The following is a 16,677-nucleotide window of genomic DNA, read 5'->3' on the forward strand; positions in this document are numbered from 1 at the left end:
TTGATTGATTAGCCATGTTATGGCATATCACGTAGCATAGAAATGAATGTGCATACAAAACACAATATCCTGAGAGGCAATTTTAACTCCAGCATGTAGAAGACACTCAAAAGCAGACCCATTACAGCAAGCTTTTATTCCCCTCACACTGATCATTCCTGCTTTCCTAGCATGTCCAGACCAGTCGCAGCTGAACCTCTTGGGTGCACTTCAGTGTTTAACTAGGCCCATTCAATTCAGCTGTCCTCTCGCTGCTGATTATTTTCATATCTACGATAAGCAGGTTAATCAATCCACCCACCATCTAATCTCGTCTAGTGTTTTTAAAAATCATTCCAAACCCTTCTCAGCAGCCTCTCCTCTCCCAATGCCCACTCTGCCAGGTCTTTCAGCCAAGCTTCATTCGAGGGCACAATCACAGAGATCCAATTATTCGCTAAGCGTCTTTTCCCCAACACCAGCCCCAAGCAAGCAAACTTAAATGGCGTCTTTCGCTTCATGGGCTTTTACAGGGGTTTTAAAACACACGGTTTCACAGTAGGTACCAGGCTTACATGCATTGCTCACACAATAAGATGACGGCCGTGGCGCTGAAACTTTTCAGACACTCACCCCCAGTCACTATTAGATCTGGGTTAAAACTTTAATTGTTATTTTGCTCACTACGCCTCCCCAGCCATAACCAAATCAGTGTTGTTGTCCCTGTTCCTCATGGAAACTGTCCAGCTCGAACTGCCAAGCCAGGTCCCTGAACCGGAAACAAGCATCCTGGGAGGGCATGCCCAGACGTGGGTCCCTTGCTCACTTTGCCACTGGATTTCCGCTAGCCTGGTTGATGTGGGGTGATACCCCGCATCGAAGTTGGGTAATTACGATGAAGTACATTAAATTGTGATAATTGGAACCTCTGATTACTGATTGTTTAAACTAGTGCACAGGCAGCAGCTCACTCTTTATTTAAAAGGGGCTCTCCCAGTTCCTATTCCCACTTCGATTGAACATCAAGTGAGGTTTTCACTCTGTCGCCTTCGAGGGCTTTATAAAAGTCTAGATATCACGTGGTATACGCCACCCCTCTCCGGCATAGTCTGTAGCGTAACAGACACTCCGGTGTATTTGGTAACTCTGTCCACACCAGTCATAATTCTTAAGTGCTAACAGAATCTCCGTTGATCTATTCTGATAATTTGTGATCTTTCTTTTCACTGCCATCTTCCTCAAAGCCAGAGGGAAAACTAAATCAGCAGGGACAAAAGAAGGCCTTTTCTCATCTTTTCAGATCTCATGAGTAACATCAAAATGGCAAGATGTTTTTGTAGGCACTGATTTTTTTTTTTTACCTCACATTAGCAAAACACTGTTTCTTAGAGTCCAGTGCCAGGGCCAAAGGATTTTAGGAAGTAGAGGGTAATGTAGCACAGTTTCTGCCTAGTTATGGCGGTCCCTCAACCACATAGTTAGATGTTGGTGAAAATTATGCAATGATGAGGAATCTGCAGGGGAAATAGGATCTTTAAACAAGGAAATTGTGTACCTTCTATAATATTGGGTCTCATGGATAATTCTCCTACAGATTGCTCACCTGAGGATATTCTCCAGGGGACAGACTGGATCAGGCAACTTTCCCCCCTAAATAGCACTCCAGTGCTGTATCGTAGCGCTATGTGGCTTCAGTCAACATTGGGACATACAAAGGTCCAAATCTCATACTGGTGCCAGTTTCTGTTATTGCTGTTCTTTATTGACGTCGGTCCAGAGTTGCTCTCCATCAGACACCAACAAATTCCTCATCTTTCAACTGCAATTTGGTAACATGGCTCCTTCTAAGGTCACATTCCTCTCAACATTTGTATGTGGCATCCCAGATTCAACTCCCAGGCCTGTGACTTCTGTTACTTGAGAACCCAAAGGCCATAAAGGAGTGAGAGGTAAAGTTAGTTTTTAGAACCCTCAGGGACACACCAGAGTTGTCCTTTTCCACTTAGAATAGGTTTTCTGACTGGGAATGACCTTTCAAAGGGTCCTTGACAAAACAGGGCCCTAGAAAGCGGAACTGCTCCACTCCAGGGACCTTTCAGAGATTCTGTGGCATTCCCTGATTCTGATCTTTTCCTGGTTTTTGGAACCCATTCTCATTTCCTAAAAGATGAGGCCAGCTGTCGACCCTGCAGAGGATGATGTTTTATCTAGCCATGCTGGATAATTTCAGGTTGGCCCCTTCAATCTCTGGGATACTTCCAAAGGGTGGGCCTGCTCTGCTGGTTTGGCTATTCTGGCTGCTGTGACTCAAACTCATGACAGTTCCATGTCTTTACTGGTTTCGACCTTAGGTGCTGCTTTTAAATCAGCCAATCCCTTCTAAGGAGCCTTTGGAGCCAAACATGGCATGGCTTACACCTTCAGAGTTAGCAGAAGGTATCCCAGTGGCAAAAGAAAAGGCTTGTGTTTGTTTTCATAACAAACCTTTGTCAGAGCACCTCCCTAGGGCGGAAGGATTTACTTGGATGCAGGAACTTTCCAGATCAGACTTGCATGTTTTTAGCATACCTGACCAAAACTTTGGCAGCACATAGGATGATGGCTCCGAGGCCGACAAACTCCTTCCCTGGTACATTATAGTGGCTGTCCTTTGCCTGGACTGATAAATTGCAAGCAGCCTCTTCGCTTTCCAAAGGCGCAGATCCTTTACTTCCTGGGACACCTTCAGAGTGTCTGTTAATTCACTTGACTGAACTCCTACTGCTTTCGACTCGGAACCTCTGCTGCTGTTCAACAAGGCTCTCTTGAAGTCTGGATTGGTGCTCTAGGAGATGCGTTTCTCTCGCTGGAAGTTGTTCAGATCGGCTGATTTCTGTCAAAGTTTCTAAAGGATTTGATATCAACAGGTTACTTGGTTGTAGCTTCTGCAAAGTTTAATACAGCTTGTTTAACTTTTTTGAAACCTTCAGAAAACGAAAGGTGAAAAATGAATGCTTTTGGGAGGAGCATGTCAGACATTCGCTGAAATTGTAAAATCGGCCAATTCTTCAGCCCTGTAGAACCGCTGTGATTGTTCTCTTTTGGATTCAGTGAACCAATTAATGAAGTATCTCCCAAAATAGAGTTTCTGAAAATTGTTAATAAAAGGCATATTAACTTGAGATCATCTGATCGACTAGCGAGGGATGCTGACATTTGTCATGTAGTTCTTACTGGCGAAAGAGAACGTCATTGACCCCTAAGCTCAACAAAAATGTTGCCATCCATAGTCATCGTTCCTACAACTCAGTAGGATAAAGAAATCCAAGAGATGAAGACCGAGGCTAAAAACCTTGAAGTTTGTGGGGCCAGAGACGAGAGAAGAGTTTCCTCCTATTCAATTTAAGTCTTTTAGCAAAGGTAAACAACATTAAGATGCTTCTTACTGGAGAAGACAACAGCTGGAATAAAATCTGCATTATCAATACATAGAAGGGTAGACCCAAAAGTACTGGGACCTGGGTATTCAATGTTACAGGCAAAACGGTCCCAATAGGTACATTACATAAAACGCAAACAATCATTAAAAGTATTCCAGACGAAAGTAATTACACATTTAGTAAGTGAGAGATGGTATTTATTCACATCCTCCCCAAAGCACAAATATGCAAAAGAACTTCATTGGATATACACAATGTGCCCGAAGAAAAAGGGAAAAAGTGGGGTAGGTAAGTGGTTTTGTGAGGATTAGAGGTGTGTGGACAGTTTCAAAGTTTGTGTGGTCACAAATTAAATAGTTGACATCACAGAGGCATGTTATTAAGCCACACGAAAAGCAGTTGCAGACCTAACCCATATAATACAACATAGTAACAATAATCTGTTGTTCCTGGGTAGGTAAAAGTACAGAAAGTCGACGTTTCAACCCCCGAATAGCGTAGGTTGATTTCCACCTTACTATGGAGTCTACATCAGGACTGGGACTTGTGGCGGGAGTGGGAAGGGGCACCTAGGGTGAATGAAAAAAGAATAAACTAACTGAACTAAGTCTGCTTAAGCAAAAGGCAAAAATGATTGCAAATAATTACCAGATAGCCACCATGGATAGTGGGGCTGAGTCAAGAAAAAGGAGGGGGCCCGTAGGCTCCTAGTAACAGAGAGCGCGCTATCACCTGAAAAATAAGGTACCTGTATGTGTGGCCTATAGATTAGAAGAATGCCAAACACCTAAGGATTTAACCCATTGCCTGCTTGAAAACATGTAGTATAATCATGTTAAGAACTAATCACATGAACTTCAATAGTGGGGAACAAATTGTTTCCTCCACTGATGCCAAAAGGTAATATCTGATCAAATACGTCAATATAAAACAAGGAGGAGACATGGGTACATTGAGGTCGTCAAAAGAAGGCTGCTTAGCACCTCACCTATGGTCAAACTTGCATACGAAACAATGGCGAGCAGGGCACAACTATTGGGCAAAAGGTCTTAAAACCTTAGGCCTGAATAAAGCATGGGACTTACAAGTCAGCCAAAACGAATTTAAAAGGCTAGGAAAAATCAGTGCAAAAAACACTCTTCACTAAAAGATAAGGCAAGTCTCGCAAGAAGAAGCCACGGCTGGATTACTCTTAGATCGTACGACCGGCTGACGCCACAGGGGTATCTAACTTTACTGTTAATTGCTCGCACCAAACTCAACTTCTTAAAATTAAGAATGGGAGTGATCAATTTGTCTTGCCACCTTCCCAAATGGAAAAGAGAACAAGCCCTTTGTGAAAACCATAGGGAAGACCTAACACACATCCCTTGCCTGTGTCCAAGTTTACTGAAGGAAAGAAGGTCCCTTTTACGGAGAGGCTGGAACATTAACAAGGTCAGATCGTGCAGGGCTGCAGTACTAGCCTGCTTTGACCCACGGGAACACCAACCTAAATTGTGCCTTTGTGAGGTTCATGGATTGTGCTGCAAAAGAATTAGGGGAGGGGACTTACCAACAGCAACCTCCTCCTGAAATACAACAGGCAGATCCACCCTGCAGGCCCCCAGGCAAAGGAAAAACAATTTTCAGAGGCACCAACAAGCTGAATGGAGGGGCTCAGCGCATAAGTTGGCATAATACCAGGGCTTAACTTTTAAATTCTGGACAACACCACCAATGCCCCAAGGGTAATTACAAACTGGTCAGCTAAAGGGCAACCACGATACTCTGGGAATGGGGGGCACGGGTATCTGTTATCAGTACTGGTGTTTTATCTTCTTTTAACGTGCAATACTTTTATCTTGTGTAACTTGCAAAGGTTTTTTAAATCTGCAATAAAGTTTTCTACGGGTAAATTAATCAGTAAATGCTAAATATCCAAGCGCAAAGCGCCCGATACACGTCAAACATTGTTGAGCCATGTAGAATAAATACCTGTCCAGAGGTTTGCACATTACTTCATATGAGGGCATGGAATCTAGAGAGAAGGACATAGTGAAAAAGTAAAATTACTCTACCGTCCCATTCATAAATCAAACTCTACTCTTAATAGCATAATTCATGAGAAAAAACTCACCGCTCCTCGTGTATTCGGTGAATTCAATAACAAAGCCCGTGCCTGAATTTGTAACCGTGTAAAACTAAACACATTCACCATTTGGATACACTCGACCGAGCGAGTAAAACCATACTTTGAATAAATACTGACAGAGACTTCGGGCAGCTTACCCCCGGGGATGTCTACGCTCCGGAATAAATCGCAAGGAGTGTCGGCTGGCCAGGGAGAACTACTTAAAAAGATGCAACATTCTCTGATTTTCATACAGCACATCATAGACATTGATAACAAATAAGGGGGTCCTAGCACCAGCTACGGATACCAAGGTGACTGGAATCAACCTCAAGGTACTTTTCCTTTTTTAAGGGAAGGTCAATGGTGACCACCGAGAGGACGAGGGGGCAACTGGCAGAGAGGTGCATCACGAGGACAACACCCATCCAACTCCAACTGGGAGAGGGGACGAGGCAAGACCCAGAAACAAGTCCATTTCCCGCCAGAGAGCCATGGGGAAATAGGCACTCGCAGGAAAGGCTACAGATGTTAGAGAGGCAGTCCAACCCCGTGGTGAACATCTCCTCTTACGTCTTGAAGGAAGGCGAGATAAACATTCTTAGCAAGGGGTTATCTTTTGTGCCGACTGCTCATCCCAATCATTTTGCTATTAAGACGGAACTTATAAATTTCTTTCGCAAGATCAGACTAAGATACTTTTTCAGGAACAGTCCACCATTCTCCACTACATCCAACACAGGACTTGGAGTACCCTCCACCTTTGTCCCATCATCTAACTCAATGACTAATCAGATTCTGGCTTATGAACATACTGTGCTGAAGGATGTGTCCAAAACTAAGGAAATATACAAACACTCCAGGCTCAACATAACCAAAGAAGAAAAGGAAGCCCTGATGACACTGAAGAATAACAAAGATATTGTTATTAAACCCGCGGATAAGGGGGGAGCGATTGTGGTCCAAGATGCTGAAAAGTATAAATTGGAGATCTTCAACCAACTGGGTGATGGTGTAAGCTACCAAAAATTACGAACTGACCCTTCAAAAGATCTGAAGCTTGAGATTCTTACCCTGACTAAGGAAGGCAAAGAGCAGTGTAGTGTATTCCCACACAAAAGAATACGCAAGGTAAAGTGGGTGTCACCAGACCATTTCTACGTTGCCAAGTTCTGAAGGTCCCTGCAGGATGTGAGAGTGATGAGAGGAGAGAAAGTGGCGTCAGCCCATCACATTGTCATAGCCAGGCGAAAGCTGAAGAAAGCATGGATTTTACCGAGAAACCAGTCAACAAAAGAGCTAAGAGCAAAATCGAAAATTCTATTACTGCTCCCTCTTCTCACTATGTGCTATTTATAATTAAAACAAAAAAGGGACAGAGCAAAAAGGGAAAAGGATTATTTTACTTAATACTACCCTCACACACTTTAAAGTGTCATGCTTCATCATAGGGCCGCATCGAACGTCCAGGTGCAGACCAACACTCTGGACGGAGCGCAAAAATCTTTTTTTGAATATATAGTGTGGTGAGTAAAAGGAGGTGTATGAAATTAAGAAAAGAAAATGGAACAATACTCCCTAAAGAAGATATCGTGAAGTGCAGACAAGTGCAAGTAAAATTATCTTAGAGAATACCAAAAGTTACCTTTATTCTCGGTTCCCCTCGATAGGGTTAAAAGATCAAGAATAGGGATATTCAGGGGAAATCAATGCCCCCATATCCCAACTTCAATAACCAACATGTTTCGGCCTATTCCAAAATGCCTCCAAGGGTCATTGCGGCCTTTGTCAGGGTGTGGATCCCTTCGATTATTATAATCTTACACCTCAGTGGGGTCTTCACTTCGCCTTCTACGTATAACATAGAGGCCACCATTTGACGAGTTTACAAGCTGTTCGCCTGTCCCGGGACCATCGTGGGGTTGTGATCTTATCTTCACACTTATGCAAAGACCAACGGGGGCTCCTCTCCCAGTCACGTTTTGGAAGGGGAGTCGGAAGGTTCATTCCCTTGTCTCTTCTGCCGCTGTTTAGCGGAGGAGATTGAGGACTGCGAAAATCTCTCTTTTACAATAGAGTTTACCCCCAATACCAGCTTCACCGGTATTCTCGTCTACCGCCCCCCTGGCCCTATCGGACAATTTAACACCTCTCTTCTATCGGTGGCCTCCCAACTGGTTGTCTCTCCCTCCAATTTTACCTTACTGGGGGATCTCAATATCCATTTTGACAACCTGTTGGACCTGACGGCACTAGAGATGCTGTCAAGCCTGGCTGCCATTCAACTGGAGCAATTAGTCCCCTCTGCCACACATGGAAAGGGCCATCTTTTAGACCCGATCTTTAGTAACAGTGACCAGCTTAAAGTGGGCACCATCAGTAGCCTCCCATGGTCGGACAATTCCTTGATAGCCTTCACCTGGACCACGAGCAAACCTCCCCCATCCTCTTTTACATCTCGGAAAATTCGAAACTGGTCCAAACTCTCTATCGATAACTGGATGAAGGCTCTCAGCACCACTAGACCCACGCTTTCCCATGACCCGATGTCAAATAACACTAAATATGACGAGTGGATAACCACCTCTCTTGACTCGGTTCTCCCTTTATACCCATCCAGGTCAAAAAGGCAAAGTAAATCGGCCCCGTGGTATACAGAAGACCTCAGAAATCAAAAGCGTCTCTGTAAGAGACAAGAGAGGAAATGGCGCATGACCTATATCCCTGCTGAAAAAACCACCTACAGGGAAATGATTAGGAACTATAAACTGGCCATAAAAACTTCACAAGCAGCCTACTATAACCACAAAATAACAACGGCTAAATCTAATCCGAAAGAAATATATCGCATAGTAAACTCCCTGATAAAACCTTCCCTGCCTGCCACAGATAATAGCAGTTCACCGTCCATATGTAATGATTTGGTGGAATTCTTCTTTCAAAAAGTGAAGAAAATCGACCTCTCCTTCCCAAACCCACCCACTGACCCGCCCTCCCAACGCCTGGTCTCAGTTCTTGATAGGGACAATAGGCTGGAGTCTTTTCCTCTGATGACACTGGAAACATTGGAGAATCTAGCTCAACAAATAAAAATCGGCTCTCCGTGTGACCCTGCTCCACCGGGCTCACTGGGGCTGGCCAGCATAACCATTCTCCCCACCCTTCTGGAATTACTGAATTCCTCCATACTGAGTGGGACGGTACCTGCGACCTGGAAACACGCAATGGTGCGGGCCCTACTAAAAAAAAACCTTTCCTCGACCCAGCTAACTCAGGCAACTACCGCCCGATTTCTCTGCTCCCATGGGCATCTAAGATCCTGGAGAAGCACGTCAATACCACTCTGACGAAATTCTTCGAGGAAAACCATCTCCTCGATGCCTCCCAGACGGGCTTTCCCCCAAAACATGGGACAGAGACCGCTCTATTGGCCGTAACTGAGGAGGCAAGACGGATCTTGGATCGAGGGGGGTCAGTGGCAGTAATCCTCCTCGATCTGAGTGCCGCGTTTGACACGGTACATCACAAAATTCTGCTGAACCGTCTTGCCGACCTAGGAGTGTCCGGAGAAGCCCTGGTATGGTTCGAATCTTTTCTATCGGACAGAACCTTCCAGGTCTTTGACGGCACATCCGTATCATCTAGTAGGCCTTTGGGGTGCGGAGTTCCGCAGGGCTCATCTTTGAGCCCGACGCTCTTCAACGCATACATGAGGCCGCTGGCTGGGATTGTTCGTCCGCATGGTGTCAGTATCATCTCCTATGCGGACGACACCCAGCTGGTAGTCTCCCTTGCACAGAAGAGCGGCCTCCAACCTCCGCCTAATCTAGCGGCTTGCCTGGAAGATGTAAAGAGCTGGATGATGAGCTCATGTCTGAAACTTAATGACGACAAAACTGAGCTCATGCTCCTGGGCCCGGCTGCCCCCTCCACCTTGGAGCTGATATGGCCCACAAGCATGGGTATGGCCCCACCCCCCAGAGATAATATCAAAAGTCTGGGAGTATGGCTTGATAAATCATTGAGCCTTAATACACAGGCCACCAAGGTGTCGGCCATTTGTTTCGGCCTCCTTAGGGTGATCAAAAAAATTCTTCCCCTTCTCCCTTTTGAGGCCAGACAAATAATTATACAGGGCCTTGTCCAATCCCGTCTGGATTTTAACAATGCCCTTTATCTTGGAGCACCAGACTACACCTTACGAAAACTTCAGCTCACTCAAAATTGTGCTGCCCGTGCGCTATTGGGAGTCCCACGGAGGACCTCAATAAAAACTGGCCTAAGAACTCTACACTGGTTACCCATTAGGGACAGAGTGAAGTTTAAAGCTCTATGCATTGCCCACCAGACTTTCTGGAAAATGGGCCCAGAAATCAACTGTCCCCTGATCTCTCCATATCTGCCCAACAAGGCACTTCGCTCCTCAACCGCATCATTAGCCAAAATTCCCAGAATCTTTAGAGCCAGAGCAGGAGGACGTTCGTTCTCGTACAATGTGTCTAAACTGTGGAACACCCTCCCTCTGCAGATGCGAGATAATCCCAACCTAACTAGCTTCCGGAAACAGCTCAAAACCCTTCTGTTTAATAAATAGTAACCTTCTGAGGGCATCTTTTGTTTTTTCAGCGCCTGGACGCCTCAGGGCAACTGTAGCGCTTTACAAATCCCATTTTCATTTCATTTCATTTCATTTCTTCCTATTGTGAATTCTACTGAGAAACCAGTAACAGCAATATAACGCTACCCTCCTCATAAATGGACAGGAACGAATACCTAGTCACCCTCAGTAACAAATTTCAAGTGCCAATGGGAGAAAATCAAAGAAACTGAGACCTCAACCTGCCAGGAGTTACTGGGTCCCTAGAAACACCAGCATAAAGACTGGATCTCTACAGTGACTCTGCATAACCCAAGTGAGAAAGGAAGAAAAAGCTGCAGTCAGCATCAGCTGAACAAGAGCAGAAAAAGCGGAAGCTAAAGGTGCATACACCAAAACCGACAAGGAAGCTCATGAAGCAGCAAGCCATGAAAACTCGAAAAAACTCTACAGTATAACAAGGGAACTCTCCAGCAGATACAACAACCAGGAAAAAACTGACCTGTTCAAGACAAAGCTGGGAAGTCAATCATGGGTAACTAAGGCCACCCACTAAGGTGGGTGGAGCACTATGAAGAACTGCTGAACCAGCTCATGCCGCAGTCTCCACCAGACATACAGCCATCTGACAAGGGCTTGCCAGTTGCCTGCAGCGAACCAACCAAGGAAGAATTACAGCACGCCATCAAACATCTGAGAAATTCGAAGGCAGCAGGACCTGTCCACTTTCCTGCAGAGTCACTGAAAGCAGACATTGAAACCTCAGTAGACATGCTCTACCCCATGTTCAGAAGGATCTGGGAAGAGGAAAATGTGCCATTGGGCCGAAAGAAGGGATATTTGATCATGATCCCCAAGAAAGGTCCCCTGAGTAACTTCTCAAACTACAGAGGGGTAACTCATCTTTCCGCGCATGGCAAAGTGTTCAATAGAGTCATCCTGAACACTATGAAGAAACAAGCCGCAGCTCAGTTGCAAGGCCAGAAACCTGGCTTCTGCGAAGATAAATTCCTCACGGACCAGATTGCAACACTGTGTGTCATCATTCAGCAGTCGATGGCCTGGAACTCACCCGCCCCCCTCCCCCCTGTCAACTTCATAGACTATGAGAAGGCATTCAAAAGTGTGGACAGAGACCCTTTGGAAACTCCTCCACCACTACGGTATGCCAGAAAAACTCATAAGAATCATCAGAAACTCTTGCGAGGGAATGACCCTCATGATAGTCCATGAAGGGCAACTAATGGAAGCCTTTGATGTGAGGATCGGAGTATGCCAGGGTTGTTTTCTCTAACCCTTTCTCTTCCTGCTGGCAATAGACCGGATCATGAACACATTCACAGCAAGGAAAAGAAAAGGGATCCAGTGGACACCTTGGATGTAGCTCAGCAACCTGGCCTTTGCAGAAGACCTGGCCCTACTCTCCCAGACCCACCTGCAGATGCAAGAGAAGACCGACAAAGTGGCACCAATTGAGCACAACCAGGCCTCAACATCCACAAAGGAAAAACCAAGCTCCTGAAGGCCAACACGGCAAGCTCAACTGCAGTCACTCTTCCAGGTGATGCACTGGAAGAGATTAAGGCCTTCACCTACCTGGCAGTGTCCTAGATAAGCAGTGAGGCACAGATGTTGACGTCAAAGCAAGAATCGGTATAGCAAGGACTGCCCTCATTCAGCTACAGATGATCTGGAGTTCCAAGGACCTAACGCTGCAAACTAAGATCAGGCTTTTTAACTCCAACATAAAGTTGGACCTTCAATATGGAGCAGTAACTTGGAGGACAACAGTAACCACCACCAACAAAGTCCAGACCATCATCAACACCTGTCTGAGGAAAATCCTCCAAATTTGCTGTCCAAACACCATCCGCAACAACTTCCTGTGGTAGCATACTTTTCGACTCTCGGATCATGAAAAGACGCTGTCTGGAAAGGTTACACCCTCCACAAGCCTGCATCAAACGCCACCAGGCAAGCCCTCACTTCGAACCCTCCAGGGAAAAAGAAAAGAGGTAGGCCCAAAAACTCCTGGCCTCAAGGCTGACTGCAAAGAGATGTTACACCTAGAGTCAGATTGAAAGAAAAGCCCAGGACCGAGATGGCTGGAGAGTCCTGGTTGATTGCCTATACCCAAGGAGGGGTAGTACGCGTAAGTATGTAAACTCTTTCCTGACCACCCTGCCACACAGCCGAAGCACATGAAGGTACTGGAAATGCGTATGTTCTCATCTGCCAGCCTTGCCTTCAGGTTCTTAAATTTAAGTTACCCCTTGGAGCATTATTTGAATGAGTTGTGGGACATTGTGGCCGACATCTTGCCAGCGGTCCGATATGTTTGTGCTAACCTTCAACAAATCATTCAAGAGGGGTAAGACAAAAAAAACAAACGCAATGTTTCAAATCTTAATGTGGGTCTTTGTGAGAGCGGCTCTGACGCTTCCTGGTCTCCCCCATCCTGTTTATAGAGCACACCAGATGTCACATGTGGGTCCTGATGCGGGACCTGAAGGCTCAGTGGGCTCAGCATCAAGGGAACCTCTCAGATTTCATTCAGGTGTCGGAGGAGACTGCGATACATCTGCAGTGGAGGCTGCTGGACCACAATTGGACCGGTGACAGACCCAGTTCCCTACCTCACCCATGCCGTTACGATTTTGACAGATGTATTGTTGCTGGTTTGGAGAGGTTATCTGGGATAAGTTGAGATTAGAGGACTCTAGTCTCCAGCGGACAACCCTCCTCTCCAGGGAGACTACCTTTACATCGCGGTCATCACACTGCGATGCCATTACAATGCGGTAGTTACAATGACCGCGTTTTTACCACGCAAAGCCATTACTATATGTCATTACATCGACTAGCAGTAGATTGTGCGCTAACATTAGGAATAGTATAGTTTACTATTCCAACACCTTCCCTACTTTACGTAGGCTGGAGTTAGAATAGTAAATTATACATTTCAAATGTCAGCGTGCCATCTGCTGCTATTCGAAGTATTGACTTGCGTATTAATGGCATTGCGTGGTAACAACGCGGTGGTTGAAACGCCACGTGATGTAATGACTTGCGTTGTAATGAGTCATATTCCCTCTCCCATCACCCTGTAGGAGTCGTGGGTGATTCGCTTGACACTAAAGGCCTTCCATCCACCCATCACAGCAGAATAGGTACAGGTTCTCAGAGACTGCATTATTGCCAAGTGGTATTGCAACATGCAGGGTGAAGTGGGATCGTCTGTCCTGTACAATCATACTCTGGGCCTTTCCTACATGCACCTGGCAGTATCTTTAGATGCCATGGCGGACAAACTCAGCTGGCATTGCTTAGTGGATCACGTATCACGGCTACATTCTGTTGGTACAGGGCAGCTCTCAAGAATGGGTCAAGCCCTGGCAGGACTTTTTGCCACTGCCAGGAAGGCGCAGTGTCCAGACTTTTGTGCATTGGAATTTCCAAGGCAGTTTTCGCTCAAAAATGGTGTTCAGTTAGACTGGAGCTCATGACTTCTGTATGCCCCTTCTGTCTTAACCTCTTCTACCCAAAGGTCTGAAGAAGATCTTAAACAGTTGGGCCATTGATCTTTACATTCCTGTTTCATGTTCAGTAAATTCAACTGTAATGTATTTGTACTAGGAAGAACTGTCCTATGATGGACAGAAAATGTGGTTGGTTGTTAGAGGTCTGCCTGTTTCTTGTGGTAACCTTTCCCAAGCTCCACTTACTCCCAATGTACCCATTTCATACATTATGTAACTTTCCAATGAACAAACCACATGTCATTTTTTCATTTGCTGACCCACAGGTGCGTGTGTGAAAGTCCACTGCTCATAGATCTAGCCTATGACTTTGGCCTACCAAGTTTGATGCCTTTTTGACTGAGTTGCAAAATTGACTGCACAAAGTATTAATGATTTTATTTTCAAGCTCATTAATAAATATCTATGATTCATAATCTGTTATCTTTTTTAACCTTTGCATTGTTATGTAAAAGTTCAATCCTGATAAGTGAATTGTTGTATTAAATTTTTTTTCAGCAGTCCAGCTGTGCCTCATTTGTACATGCAGACTGTCACATCACAGCCAGCTTCCCCTCTGTCATACGGCCCTCAATCAACCAGTACACATCAACTGACCTCTCAGATGGTGGGAATGCAGATTGGTGATATGAGTACTTCAGCTCCTCCCCCAGCAGGACTGGGGTATGGTGAGTTTAATTTCAAGTTTGGAAGGTGTGAATATGTGTAGTGCATTATATGAGGAGTTAACATGACCTGCTGTTAGAAATCTTAAGTATTTCACCTTAATTGTACATCTCTTCAGTTTAGAATTTAAATCAGGTCTCTGAATGCTTTTGATTTGCCAACTGAGGTAGTGGATGCCATCCTTGCGGCCACTTGCCCTTCCATTAAGTCCATCTTTGCTGTGCTCTGGGAGAAAGTTTTGCCTAGTTTATCGATTAATACACCAACCCTCAGCAGACTAAGCTTTCAGAAATGTTGATGTTCTTTCATTGGTCAAGTAGGTCCTTGCTGTGAGCACAATAAATTGTTGTTTATCAGCCCTTTTGCCCTCTTTGTGTTTACCTGAACCACCTCCTGTAGCCAAGTAACTGAGTATGAAGTGTATTTTAAATGGTCTACTAGCGTATTTTCCCCAGAAGCCATTCGTCATGTATCAATAGGACTTGCATCTAGTCTTGGCACTTCTCATGTGCACTCCTTTTGAGCTGATGCGTAGCTGCTGATTGTGACTCTTGACTCTTAAAACGGCCTTCATTCATGTCCATAAGATCAGTACCCCCTAACCCTGCCTACTTTTATGAAACCAAATACAGTGGTAACCCAATAATGGAACACACAAATTACAATATTGTAGTTAGATCGTCATGTACCTACCACCACTAGGTCCGCTGGCAAACATGGATATAACTGTACTTAAAGGTCTTGCTTGTAGTAATGGCCTTCCAAAACCTCTCCCTTGCACAATCTCAGTATCCTTCACACTCAGTAAAAGGCCTCCCCTGGCTAATAATTGAATTCTTTCATAGTGACTCTCTTTAGGTGGTCATTACCAGTTGGTAATCAGGCAACAGGTCAATACACATTTCGGTGGACAACCGCTCTTAACTCCACATTCCTCAGTACAAAATGGATATCAAAATCAAGTTCCCTAGAAGTTTTTTTACAACTTTGTGTCCAACTTTAGCCTCCGAAACATTAGGTATGTTTCACTGTGACGTGACAAGTGATCTTTCTATTGTAAACAAATACCATATTCCAGATTGTCGTTCAGATTAAATCATGTAAACTTTAATTTAAGAGTTTAGTAAATACTGTGAACTATTGTTTTCCAAATCTTGTCATGTGTTTGGTTTCCCCAAGTTCGATAACATGATTTTCCTTTTGTTTACTCACTGACTTCTCACAGCCCCAGTGGTACTCTGTGTTCTCAAACTTGTTTCTCCTAAGCATCTGTACGTTCTCTTTGGGTGCAGAAAGTAACATTGCCCTCATTGCTGTTACAACAGCTTGCTGTGTGAGTGAACTGCAGGCACTTTCAATGCAGCCCCCATATCACTTTTTTCACATACATGTTTGTGCTGCGTTCATATGTCGTGGACAGGTGAGCTCCAGTATGTACGATGAAAATTTTTCTAGCTATTGGAAAGGGAATTTTTGATTCTGTTAAGGACTCCGAGGCCAGGATTATGCTTACACTTGCTTCCTTTTTTTTTTTTCTTACAGCAGCCATTAAATGCATCTTCAACAAATCACATTTTCCATGAAACACTGGGATTGGTAAAAACAAACAATGGACAGTTCAGTCCAATCAGTCCATAACTGACCAATCCTGAGGCAGCAGCCCCTTCATATACTCAGTCTCTGTCTTAAGTGCCTCTTTCAGCGCACAAATCATGCCATAGCCCTTTTCTCATGAACCCATTTTCCCAATCTCCGTTCCTGGAAGAATAAAAGGAATTACCAAAGGAGTCAACGCAGAATGCCATACAAGAAGATACCATACACATTCAACTGAATCAGTCTTAATTCACCATCAATATGCCAGTAAAGCATAAGTTACTTACTCCTTAAAGGGAGGGACTCCCGGATGAACAATCCATAGGTGGGATAATCCTCCCCTCCGAGGTCTTAATTGAATTGAACCTTTTGTTTACGATAGCTGGGAAATAATTAGCTTACCATCAAATGAGCATATCTAACACTGGCTCAAAAAAAAACTCTTAACTGCGCCGTGTTAATAATATCTTCCAAACGGGCACCCAAACTGAACATCTTCAAGGCCATCGCTCCATGAGTGGAATGTGTACCAAAGAGGCTTAAATCCACTCGACCCTCCTGCATGACCCTACGCACCCAGCAGGCTATGGTTGGGGCGGGTGCCACTGCATGCAGCTTCCTCAGGCTGATTAAAAGTTGCCTCTCACCCAGAGGCCTCAATTCCACCGATATCACTTCATAGGCCTTCGGCATTGAACTATACACAACCTAGAGTCCGGAAAAGCCGGGTAATCTTTGACTCTAATATTGTTTTTTGTATGCCTACTG

At 44.8% G+C, this 16,677-nt stretch overlaps 1 protein-coding gene across 8 annotated transcripts in view; it reads left to right on the forward strand.

Moving 5' to 3' along the window:
• The window catches only part of SEC24C (SEC24 homolog C, COPII component), a 1,539,459-nt gene that overhangs the window by 197,847 nt on the left and 1,324,935 nt on the right, over positions 1-16,677 (forward strand). For 4 of the 8 annotated variants that reach the window (XM_078643234.1, XM_078643230.1, XM_078643231.1 and 1 more), the window contains exon 4: positions 14,146-14,315. In XM_078643234.1, the coding sequence (XP_078499360.1) occupies positions 14,146-14,315 (170 nt within the window). The remainder of the gene's footprint in view (positions 1-14,145; positions 14,316-16,677) is intronic. The other 4 variants (XM_078643232.1, XM_078643235.1, XM_078643237.1 and 1 more) reach the window with 1 other exon arrangement.

The sequence above is a fragment of the Lissotriton helveticus genome, chromosome 5_1, assembly GCF_964261635.1.
Source record: "Lissotriton helveticus chromosome 5_1, aLisHel1.1, whole genome shotgun sequence".
NCBI lineage: Eukaryota > Metazoa > Chordata > Amphibia > Caudata > Salamandridae > Lissotriton > Lissotriton helveticus.